The sequence below is a fragment of the Halichoerus grypus genome, chromosome 12 (assembly GCF_964656455.1).
Source record: "Halichoerus grypus chromosome 12, mHalGry1.hap1.1, whole genome shotgun sequence".
NCBI lineage: Eukaryota > Metazoa > Chordata > Mammalia > Carnivora > Phocidae > Halichoerus > Halichoerus grypus.
The window spans coordinates 85450523-85462626 of NC_135723.1; the positions used below are offsets into that span (position 1 = coordinate 85450523).

General features: G+C 41.3%; 1 protein-coding gene across 3 annotated transcripts in view; it reads left to right on the forward strand.

The window, feature by feature from the left end:
* Window positions 1-12104, forward strand: part of MKLN1 (muskelin 1) — a 312186-nt gene that overhangs the window by 15765 nt on the left and 284317 nt on the right. For 2 of the 3 annotated variants that reach the window (XM_036078087.2, XM_078059570.1), the window contains one exon: window positions 7322-7446. In XM_036078087.2, coding sequence (XP_035933980.1) covers window positions 7430-7446 — 17 coding nt within the window. In that variant the 5' untranslated portion in view covers window positions 7322-7429. Of the gene's footprint in view, window positions 1-7321; window positions 7447-9718; window positions 9787-12104 lie in introns of those variants that run through there. The other variant, XM_078059572.1, reaches the window with a different exon arrangement.

Here is a 12104-nt window from a genome sequence, read left to right on the forward strand (position 1 = left end):
TAAAAAGTCAATTGTATAAATAAGAATTGGGAGACCTATTTTATTAACATTTCAGGTGCAAAGGATCTCAGGACTTGGGTTGACTGTGAAGTACCATGAGTGAGTAGTGGGACTGTCAGAACATTCCTACAGTCTCAGATGGCATTAACAGAAAAACCACATCCTGGAAAGGGGCAAGAATGTTCCAACTGGTTTGTACACTGTTTATACCAGATAAGGAAAATTGAGATTAATTCTGAGTGCCACATTTTAAAAGGACAGACAGCAATGGATGTCCAGAGGAGAGCAGCCAGTTGGTAATAAAATATATACATACCCCTATGCAAGTATACATACGTAAAGATGGGATTATTTCACAAAAGTTCAATAAGAAGACCCAGGAGGCAGCTGAAAACCACCCTCAATTAGCTGAAGGGCAGCTATATGGAAGGAATTCTTCTTATATTGTGTGTGACTCCAGAGGACAGGGAGCTGTCACTGGAAGGAGGTAGATTTGGGCCAGTTAATGAAAAATCAAAACATGACCATGTCTTGCATATCTTTTTAGGCACTAAAATGCCAAGCACACTGCTTTAGACATAACAGGCAGTCTGCATATATGTGTTGAACTGATTTGAATGTTCGATTGCTGCTCAAAAACTCAACGAGTTTGCCTTGTAGGGTAGTAACACGTGAGCAGAAGCTAGCTGGCAACCTGTTGTAATAAAGACTCCCATTCCCATAAAAAGAAATTCCTACACCTTGCCCCACTCCACCTTTTTCCCAGCCATTCCCTGCTTCCCTCCCAGCCAAACTTCAAAGAGGAGTCTTCACTGCATCCATTCCAGCCTGACTTCTAACTCTCTAGAATATGTGCTCATCAGATCTAATCACCAAACATAATCCTCTCACTCATCCTACCCCAGGGAGAACTGCTGGTCATTTCCTCCTGGAAGGGCTCTTCTCCCTTTACTTACAGACCTCCACTGACCCAATCTCACGCTACCTTTCTGTTCCTCCTCAGCCTCCTCCCCTGGCTCCTCCTCCCATGACAACTTGCCTGCACACTTTCTCTTTCAGCTTCTCCGTGTTTTCTCTCCCCAGGATATCCCATCCGTTCTGAGGATTTAGCTACCGTTGGACACTGCCTTCTGAACCTACACACTCAGTCCAAACCTCTTTCCTGATCTGCAGACCTGTCTCATTCACCACTGGTATCACTGCAAACTTAATATGCTACTCATCATCCCCACCACATGTGCTCTCCTTCCCCCCTTTAGCTTAGTTAATGTCATTACACTTTAGCTGTGGCCTCTCTCCCCTGCTCCCAAACTCCTATCTAATCAATAGCCATGTCCTCAATACAACTTCTAAATCTCCCTTGGATTTGTCACTGCTTTTCATCCCACTGCTGCTATGGTGATTCAGACCTTAATCCCTTCCTTAGACTATTACAGGGGCCTTCTAATTGGCTTTCTAGGCTCCAGTCTCCCCTTATTCTAACACAGCCTTCATCTTGCCAACTAAAGGTTTATTTATTTTTTTAACGTGAATGATCACACCTCTCTCCTATTTAAGAGCCTCTGGTAATTACTTACTATCTTCAGTATAAAGTCCAAATTCCTTACCTAAATCAAGCTTCTTCTTGATAAGGCTACAACCCACCATAGTCATTTTCAGCTCACACCAGACTTTCCTCTTTTTTCTGAATACAGTTTGCCTTTTCACAACTTTGTACCCTTTTTCTTCCTATTCCCATTGGGAAAATGCCACTCCTCTCCCCTTGGCCAACCCATCTCCTCCTTCAGTGCCCAACCCAAACTTCAGCATCTCTAGAAAAAAAAAAATCCCTTTTAGTTTCCAAGTAAGACATTAGGGCTAGATATATGGTATTTAAAGCAACAGACAGGGGGTGCCTGGCTGTCTCACTTGGTAGAGGATGTGACTCTTGATCTTCGGGTTGTGAGTTCAAGCCCCATGTTGGGTGTGGAGATGACTTAAAAATAAAATCTTTTAAAAATAAATAAATAAAAGAAAGAATGGACTGGATGGGTAATTGTAGAGAAGTAAGCCCAAGGGAACTTCCAGCATTCAGAAATCAGGAAGGACCCAGCAAAAGTGAATGAGACGGAATACACGATGAGGTAGGAGGAAAGTCAGTGTGATGTGATGGAAGTCAAGTAAAGAAAATGTTTCAACAAGAAGGGAGTGATCATCTGTGCCAAGAAGCTGCTGAGAGGACAGTAAGGTGAGGATGGACAATTGACCCTTAGATTGGACAACCTAGAAGTCATTGTGATCTTCTCATGTGTGTTTTCAGTGGAGTAATGGGGAACAAAGGGCTGACTGAACTGGCTTCAAGAGATAGAAATGAGGAGGTAGATGTTTGTTGAATGGGTAAAGTATTGGATGAATGAAGAAATGATGTCTTAGAGAGAATTCCATAATTGGTCAGGAACCAAAATAGATGAGTTATTTTGAACTCTCAGAGTCTCTGAAAAATTTCCAAATAGAAACAAGGATGCAATTGCATGATGCAAAGCTTTTCTTAAGTGACAAGGGAATTCAGAGTAAGATTAACCAAGCAGTGGAGTTATTCTAGGGAAGGTTCCATGTGAGTTCTGTAGTGATCCCATTTTATCAACTGCTGACCCAGTTCACAAAGACCTTCGTGCAGGACTTCTCAGAGGCTTCAGGGAAGAGCAGTCCCTGAAGGTACTTATGTGTAGCATATTCAGAGACTCTTTCCAAACACCTCTTGCTAGTGTGTGGAGTTGCTATAAGAAGTCTGTAAGGCCAGCTCTCATTCCTTTGGAGGCTGGGCTATGCGACGTCTGAATGATTAGAAAGAGGTGAGCAGGAAAAACCTGATCCATCCAACATAGTGCATTGAAAATGCTGTTTTTGGAAATACTTCTATATAAAATTTTTATACTGAAATAATAATGGAGATGGCCTAAGTGATCACCTATATTTGAGGAAGAGGTAGGCTGTTCTTACCTGCCACCCCCTGGAGTATGATAGTAATGAAATATGGAGAATATAGACTCAAGCTTTGATTTTGTGACATTCCTCAAGTGGTCAGAGTCTTAAAAGGCACTTTGGTGTAGATCCCATGTAGAATGTGTTTTTACTTATATGACTGAGGACAAATAACCTAGGGACCATATATTTCCCTTTACAGAATTGTCTATGGTGAAGTCCAGGGCTTGGACTGTGAAATAGAATCTGGCATAGAATATTTGAAGAACCTCCTGTTTCCCATAGTTCCCCAAATGCATAGGGTGCTCTTATTTGCCTATCTGTGCCTTTGCCCATGCTGTGCCCTCTATGTGAAATACCCCAATCCCTTTTTCCTGACATGCTAAGATCTAGGAGCACCTTCTCTAGGAGGCCTTCCTCATCCTCTCAGACACACACCAATCCCCTTTCTATGCTCCCCAAACCATTTTCATGTGTCATTCCTTCTCCACATCTACCGCACTGAACTACAGTTGTTTACTCCTCTGGCTATTTACCCTCACTGGTCTGTGAGTTTCCTGAAGTCAGTGATTTGGTCTTCTTCCTATTTTTATTCTTTGCATCTAGAATAGTGCTTGTACATTTTGAGCACACACTCACTGTTTTGAATGGATGTATGAATGCTTGAGGGCATTAGTGAATGAATGAGTGAATGAATACATGAGAAGATCAGAAAAAAATGTTATCCTCCAAAAGGAAGCTAATAAAAGCATAAAAGTGCCAGTGACTTTACATACATGCACAATTTGTGCAGGTAAGGGTACTTTTGAAATCCAGCTGAGATGACAAGATCATTACAACATAATGTGTATGAAGAAGAGATATTACAATCGACTAGCAATATGTCTAGCACAAGTTGGTGAGAACTGTGCTGATTGAAAGCAGAGTTGTGTAGTGAAATTGATTCTTTTTGATCTAGATTTGAGAGAGAGATTTCATCTGTAGGACACATGAACATTTTGGTGTTGGTTATTTCTTTTAAGCAAGATATTTTTCATCTTAAAGTGTAAGGGCAAGGTACACTTTAATAAACATGTTTATCTAAAGCAGGGCTTCATTGTAAAGAAGGAAGGAAGGAAGGAAGGAAGGAAGGAAGGAAGGAAGGGAGGAAGGAAGGAAGGAAGGAAAAAATAAACGAGCTGTTATATCTCTAAAATGGAAGCTACATGTTACATTGAATTGTCATTTTATCCCAACATGCCTTGGTTTCTTTCATGCATATTATAAAATGATAATAGCCCTTACTAGTATTTACATTATAAAAGTGTTGTTACTGTAAATTAGATAGTATAAAATGGGTTATGATGTCTTCCCTGAAAGACATGCACTATACACAAATGAGGTATTATTATTTAGTTTTTCCTTTTCAATCTTGTTAAATGAGAATTAGATGAAAACTTGGCTTTAAAGCAATATCCGGTGGGTAAATGATTATTGACTGAAGTGAAATGAAAAAAAAAAAAATCTTTAGCTGAAAACTCAGTGTAGCCTGTCTGTGCACAAGGCACAAATAGTGTATTTGTCTGTGATGTTCATCACTGTTTTTATCACCTCTCCGTGCTATAATCACAAACTGAAGACAGTGAAGGCTTTCTATTCAGTCATCGTGAGCGTTTTTGAGAATATGGACATCCTGGAACGATTACAATTTGGCAACATTTTTTCAACTAATCAAGCCACGGAGCTAGTTTTGTTATCGATTTCGGGCCTGCATGAATACCTTGTCAGGCCTCTGTTTCCACTCCTGGTTCTTACGCTCAGGGATGGCTATTCACTACAACCTTTTCAAGTTGTTCCCCATTCACACCACCCAGGCCAGAGCTTATCTGGCTTCCTCTTGCAATCCAGCGTTATGATGGCAGGAGAGGGGTTGTGGAAATAAGATTGGGGGACTTGTTGTGCATGTTGGGAACTTCAGTTCAAGTCATGAAGTCCTGAGAGAACACACTGGGAAGATTTGGGATAACAGATCCAGTGGGACGGACTCACTGTCCAGCATAACTGTGCCTGGCCTCTGTGTGCGCGTGAGAGCTTCAGCCCATTTCCAATTCTTGGTCCTTGCTCTTGGATGGCCCTCCCGCTCCTCCCCTCATGTCCAAACCCCTTACAGTGTTCATCCATTATGTATTGGCTCACCTTCACTCCCTAGGACCAACCTTCAGCATTATTGACAGTGGTAGTCATCTGTTTTCCACCTGACCCATGTATTTTGGCTTCTGGATTTTGTTCTCAGAGAGGCCCCCCGCTTGGATAGCAGTCTGGCCAGCTGTGGGGCCAGCTGCCTGCTCCAGACTCCAAGGTGACCAAATTTCTCTCCTCTCCTTCTAACTGGTCCCAATACATAAGCTCTGGCAATAAGTGAATGGTAATGATCATGTGACAACTGTACCTGACCAGATTTTTACCTATGGTGGGCTGCTCAGAGAGGCCAGGTTACATCATGCACCACAGTGGGCCTGGTGTCGAGGAAGACCGTGTGGGTCTTTGAGGCCTCGAGAAGGATCGGGTGCAGAGGAGGAGCTGGGTGCAGAGCAGAGAAGGCAGGTTTGGTTTACTCTACGGTGTTAGCCATGTCCAGTACTGGTGGTGGAACCACAGGCCCATGCACAGGCCACACCTGCAAGCAAGAGTGCTGCTAGGTAATCAGCTGAGCTACAGGTGACTATAGGTGGTGAGGAAGCCTTCGTGGTGGCCCTCTTTCCTTCCCTTTGGGAAGAAAATTGAGGGATTAAATCTTCCATTTTTGAGTCAAACTTTTTGAAAGAGTTGTGTAGACATTGTTCACTGGCTGTCTTTGTTCCTCGATTCATGTGACCTGGCTTCTGCCTCCACCAGCTGCTCTTGCCCAGCTGCTCAAGTATCTCCTTGGCGCTCACCCCGTGACTGCTTCTCAGCCTTTTTCTTGATCTCTTGACAGCATTTGCCTTTGTTGACCACAACCTACTTGTTGAAACGTGCTTTTCCTTTGTCCTCTGTGATACCTCACATTCTTGTTTCCCTCGTCTCCCTCTGATTGCACCTTCTTCCTCTTTTTTTTAAGGAAACTTTATCTGCCCATCCTTTAAGGTCGGTTTTCCTCTTGGGCTCTCGTAGGCCTTTTCTCTTCCCCAATGCTCACTCAGGGTATCTCGTTCATCATTGTGGATTCTATTGTTGCCTGTCATGTGCTGATGATCCCTAAACCTGTATCCTCAGACTTCTAGATCAGACTACCTGCTGCTACCCTGCCCGTGTTCTCCAGGTGTCACACACCAAACATGACCTGGTCTGAACTTGCCCCTTCTCCACAGCTCCTCTCGTTTGTGTTTCTATTTTGCTGTCCTGGTGACTGACATCACTGTCCACCCAGGTGGTCAAGCCAAACATCTGAGCAGCAGTCTTGACTTTTCTCTTTCAAAACTCTAACGTTCAAGCGATTACACATTTTAGTAGACTCCACCTCCTCTATGACAGAGCTTGTAAGGTTCTGAATAATTTGGTCCCACTTACCTTTCCGATCTCATCTCTGACCGCTCTGTCCCAGCTATGCTGAACTAATTTTCAGTGCTCAGATGCTCAGCATGCACAGTCATTTCTGTTACCTCCAAAATGTGCATCTGCCATACCCTCCACCTAAAACAGACTTGCCCCATTTCTTTTTTTTTTTTAAGATTTTATTTATTTATTTGAGAGAGAGAGAGAGAGTGCATAAGTGGTTGAGGGGAAGGGCAGAGGGAGAGGGAGAAACGGGCTCCCCACCGAGCAGGGAGCCCGACATGGGGCTCAATCCCAGGACCCTGGGGTCATGACCCAAGCCTAAGGCAGATGCTTAACTGACCGAGCCACCCAGGCACCATGCCCCATTTCTTTTTTTAAACTAACTCCTTCATACCTTGTAAGTCCCCATGTACAAGTCTCTAACTTGCAATTCTCCCAAAGTCTGGATTAGGTGATCCTCCTAGAGCTCTTGATACACTTCTTTATCAGAGCTTCCTTTCTTATTTCTAGCTTGCCTTCTACTATAAGCTCTACTCTAAAGCCCCCGGAAACAGGGAGCATATTTATCCTACTCACCTTGGTATTCCTAGTACCAACACAGTAATTGGTACAAAATAAATGCTCAATGAATGAGGGAATATAAATGTTAAAAGTATCATTGTGAGACTATAAATTTTGAATCAGAATATGCAATTATCTGGGACTTATCAAGTCCCTCTAATATCAAAGGGAATTGAAATTTATCTAGAACTCTTTAGAAGAATTTATCAACATTAGAATAATGAGCAGATAGCAGTTAATAGAGGTAGATTTCACATCTGTCCCTGGTGGACTTCTTTTCCAGAATTCAGTATCCAGATTCTCTGAGCCATGTTTTGGGATCACCCAAGCATTCCATCCTCCTGACTTTTCATAAATTACTGGATTCATAACCCACTCCATACTTGAGAAGATGGGGATTGGAATAAGGTAAGTGTTAGCTTCTCTGTTTTTCAATTCTTCGATTCTCCTCTCTGGAGTTTTCGTCAAGAGGTGTGACTGGCTTCCGTTCTAGTCTTGATGGCCTCACAGTGTTTGAATATTCTATGCATATGAAGAAATGTTGTGAAGTCTCTTGAGGAATTATGTCCTTTCAAATATTTTTGTTTGTTTGTTTCATGACTATTTACATTCTTCCTATTGTTCTACCAATTTTTTCTTAATGTGATTCCACATAGAGGAAAGTGGGCTTTGCAAAATCAACTTGCTGCCCACTTCGGGACACCTTTTGGTCCAGATGCACACTAAGAATGTAGGACATGAGCACTGCAATTAAACTTCAAAAACAATTCTGCATTAGCCATGTTGTCTATGGACCAACTCCCATTCCATCCCACTGTCAACCTTCCTTAGCCCCGTATCTGCTTTAGCTTTTCATTGAAAGACCTTAGTATTATTTATTTTTTAAAATTTATTATCTATCTCCTCTACTAGAATGTAGGCTTGCCGAGGGTAGGGATTTTGTTTTACTCAGCACTATATACCCAGCACATGGAATAGTAACTGATGCATGGTAGACACTCAATAAATATTTGTTGATTGAATGAGTGATGTCTTTTAAAAAAATTTCTTAAGAGGCTGATGCACACCTAGGTCTCTAGGGATCTAATGCAGGTCTGGTTTGCAGCCCCATCCCCCTTAACACTTTTATTGATGATTAATATAATAACATTGATGGTGTGATAAATTGATCACACACCAACTGGAAAGAATCACAAATGAGCTGGATGAGACAGCCAGGATCTCCCCCTGCCCCCCGACTGAATCCCAACAAAATGTAAGAATGAATCACACCTAACAATATAAAGTTTAATAGGGACAAGTGTAAAGTCCTCAAAGATCCAAAATTCAGTTGTACAAGTATAGATTGGGGGTGAGATGTCTTACAATTGCTCACGTAGGAAGACTTAGAGTCTCCTGTAGATTGTTAGTAGATGATGAGTCAACACAGTGTGATGTACCTCAAAAAAAAAATCAATTTTTTTGCTATATTAATAGAAATATAGTGTTCAAGTTGGGAAGTCGTTCTCTAGTACTCACTTGTGATCAGGCCACATTTGTTCTGTGTTATAAATCCTTCAACCTGTAAGAAGGACATTGATAAACAAAGATTATTCAAGGAGAGTAAAAAAGGATGAGGGATCTGGTAAATAGTGTCATATAAAAATGATTAAAAAATTTAAGATTGTGTGTGGGTGTGTGAGGATGAGGATGATAGCTAGCATATGTAGCTACCTTCCAAAGTTAGAGGGGCTATCCTGCAGAGAAGAGATGAGATTTCTTCTGAGTAGTCCCAAATGACAGATGGAGGACCCCTGAGTGGAAGATGTAAGCATGTATATTTCAGCCCAACAATTAGCCTTGCCCACCAATCAAGTAGATAACTGTTAGTAGTAAGTTCCCTGCCCCTGATGGTATTCAAGCAGAATTCAGGCATTCCTGCCCCATTTGCTGGATATATCTGTGATGGAAGTTCAAACACTGGGGTGAGGGATCAGGTTCATCACAATAACAAACACATACAGAGTGCCTACTATAGGGCAGGCATCATCGTACGTGATTAATGTGGATTGTTATGCTTAATACTCATATCAATCGTACTAGTTCCATCTTACAGATGAGAAGAGTGAAGCTCAGAGGGCTTAAGCAACTTGCCCAAGGTCTTACACCTTGTACAAAGGAGAGCAAGGATTTGAACTTAAGCAGTCACATCTCTGACCTTAATTATTATTCTATAAAGGACTCCCACTTCTAGAAAACCATTCCTTCCCACCCTGACGTTCTGTCACTCTAATGAAGTAATCAAACCAGGGAGCTTATTATCTCCAGCAGTAAATGATTCTCTAGTAAATAGTTTCTTTCAATATAGTATGCAGGGACTAAATTCGCCTGGGCGTTTGCCACTTGTGGTGTACCATATGGAGCCCAGCATAGGACCTGGCACATAATAGGTGCTCAATAATAATTTTTTTAAAACAAAAAGAATACGTGAATGTAACCACACCAGATTGGCTGCATTCAAAATGACAAAATCTCAATGTATTGTGCCAGAGGAAAAACAAGAGAATTTCTGGGTGGTCTACCAAGGACACTTGGCAAAAAGTGGTAATCCATCATTTCTAGCCAAGGCCTTGAGAATTCCTGCTCAGTTTGGACAATATTCATTTCAACAAATATTTATTGAGTGCCTGTCCTGTGCTAGGTGTGACCAACATGCTGAGGGTCCAGAGGTGAATCAGAGGATGTACTGTTAGTGGGGGAGATGGACAGGTAAGCAAATTCTGACAATGCCATGTGACAAGTGCTGTCGCAGGAATGTGTGTGTATGTGTGTTTTTCAAGTATTACAGAAGCGCAGAACTACTTCTACTTGGTTGAAAGAGTTGCCTGATACTTGATTACATTTTTAAAATGACTGCAACATACTAATATGAGTTTATTTGGTCTTCATAAAGACCACGTGAGGTCCATGATCCCTTTTTGTACAGAAGATGAAATAAAGTTTCATAGAGGTTAGGTGAGTTCCCCCAAGGTCAGGCAGCTGGTAAGAATTGCTGGCATTTAGTGCATGCTTAGGATACCTGAGGCTCTGTTTTAAGCCCTATTAAGACATTTTTTTAAAAAGATTTATTTAGGGGCACCTGGGTGGCTCAGTCATTAAGTTTCTGCCTTTGGCTCAGGTCATGATCCTAGGTCCTGGGATTGAGCCCCACATCGGGCTCTCTGCTTGGCCGGAAGCCTGCTTCTCCCTCTCCCACTCCCTCTGCTTGTATTCCTGCTCTCGCTATCTCTTTCTCTGTTAAATAAATAAATAAAATCTTAAAAAAAAAAAAAGATTGATTTATTTATTTTAGAGAGAGAGTGCGGGGTGCAGAGAGAGAGAGAGAATCTGAAGCAGACTCCAGGCTGAGCGCAGAGCCTGACGTGGGGCTCATCTCAGGACACTGAGATCACGACCTGAGCCAAAACCAAGAGTGGGATGCTTAACCAACTGAGCCACCCAGGTGCCCCGGTCCTATTAAGACATTTAATCCTCATGACTACTCTCTGAGGCTCTTATTGATATCACCATAATTTTATAAATGGGAAAACCGGGCACAAGATTTAAATGACTTGCCTAGAGTCACATAGCTAGAAAGTGGAAAACGAGGATTTGCATCTCTGCGTTCTGGCTTTAGCAGGCACACACACTTACCCACTGAGCTAAATTACCTTTAACTGGTTCCCTAAAGAGCTGGAACTCACCTGGAGTCTGAGTCCAAGTTCAGCTTTCTTTCAAGTGACCTTGCCCTTTAGCGATATTGCATCCCAATGAAAAGAAGTGGTGTGTGCCTGGATATAAGGAGAGGTCGTATAAGTTGGGCATCCAAGGAAGTGTTTTGGGAGCAGAGGGGTAAAATCTAGAATATGCATTAGTTGTGTACACAGAGTTTTTCAGGGCGGCCAAAATTTGGCTTGCTGTCCTTCAGGTCAGCACTCTGAGCTCTAGGGACTATGATTTGTTACTCATAGGAACTAGCCACCAACACTTAGCCTGCAGCCTTTTTAAAATCGAGTTTAAATTTTTTAAAAGAAGATGACAGGATGTAAAACATTAAGAATGAAGCAAGTTAAATTCAATACCTTATAAATAAGCAAGAATGGAGTTACAGAAAAGGAGAAATGAAGCACATAATTGCTTAAATTGTCCAAGCCTTTTCTCTATAATAAAAATTCTTGGATTGAAAAATAGTTCAATCCAATATTATTGTGCTTTAATAATTAAGTTGAGTTGGCTCTGTGGCAAATCTGAGAAAGAATTGGTTATTAAAATGAATGAAGTAGATTACCCTTCCCTCAATAATTACTACTTTAGCTAATGTGGATATGACCCATGCAATTGAATCGACTGCATTTTTTAAGACATCCATCTCCCATAATTTTTGGAGATTTGATAATTTTAAAATTAGCTGTAGGCTGGGATTTCTGTGGTAGGCGGAGGGGCAGAAAGGGTCAATGTTCTTCAGCATTCATTCCTTCAAAGCAGATGGGATTTGGGGTTTTGTCTGGTTTTTAGTGTTTTGTTTTGTCCTTTATGGAGACCTGGTAGATTCACCGATTATCTTGGCCTTTGTGTTTATGGATTTCTATTTTCTTGGCTTCAGGTCCTTGGAAACATTTGTTTTGATGATGGCAGGAGGGTTAGTCATGTTTTATTTTTGTTGTTCCTATTTATTTTTAAGATCCTTTCGTTCAAGGCAACTTACAAGGTATTGTGTAACCTGCATTTATGTCTCCACAAATAAAATACTCTTAGTAGTAACTTCTAATACAACTTTAGAGGGATAGTTAATAATTTGATGCCCAGTTCATGTCCATCAGAATGATTCTGTAGTATTAGTAGCTAGAACAAGGGTATGCTCTGAAAAAATAATGCTTGAAATTTATAATTGAATTTAGCATTTAAACTTGAAATCTCAAGTTTTGTAAATCAATTAATTTTGAGTTACCAAGCAGACAAATTCTTATAAACATATTTTCCTTTGCATCACCGAGTCAGTAAAAGTTGGAAAATTCTTTTCTCACACATTCCATTTTTAACTAAGCCTG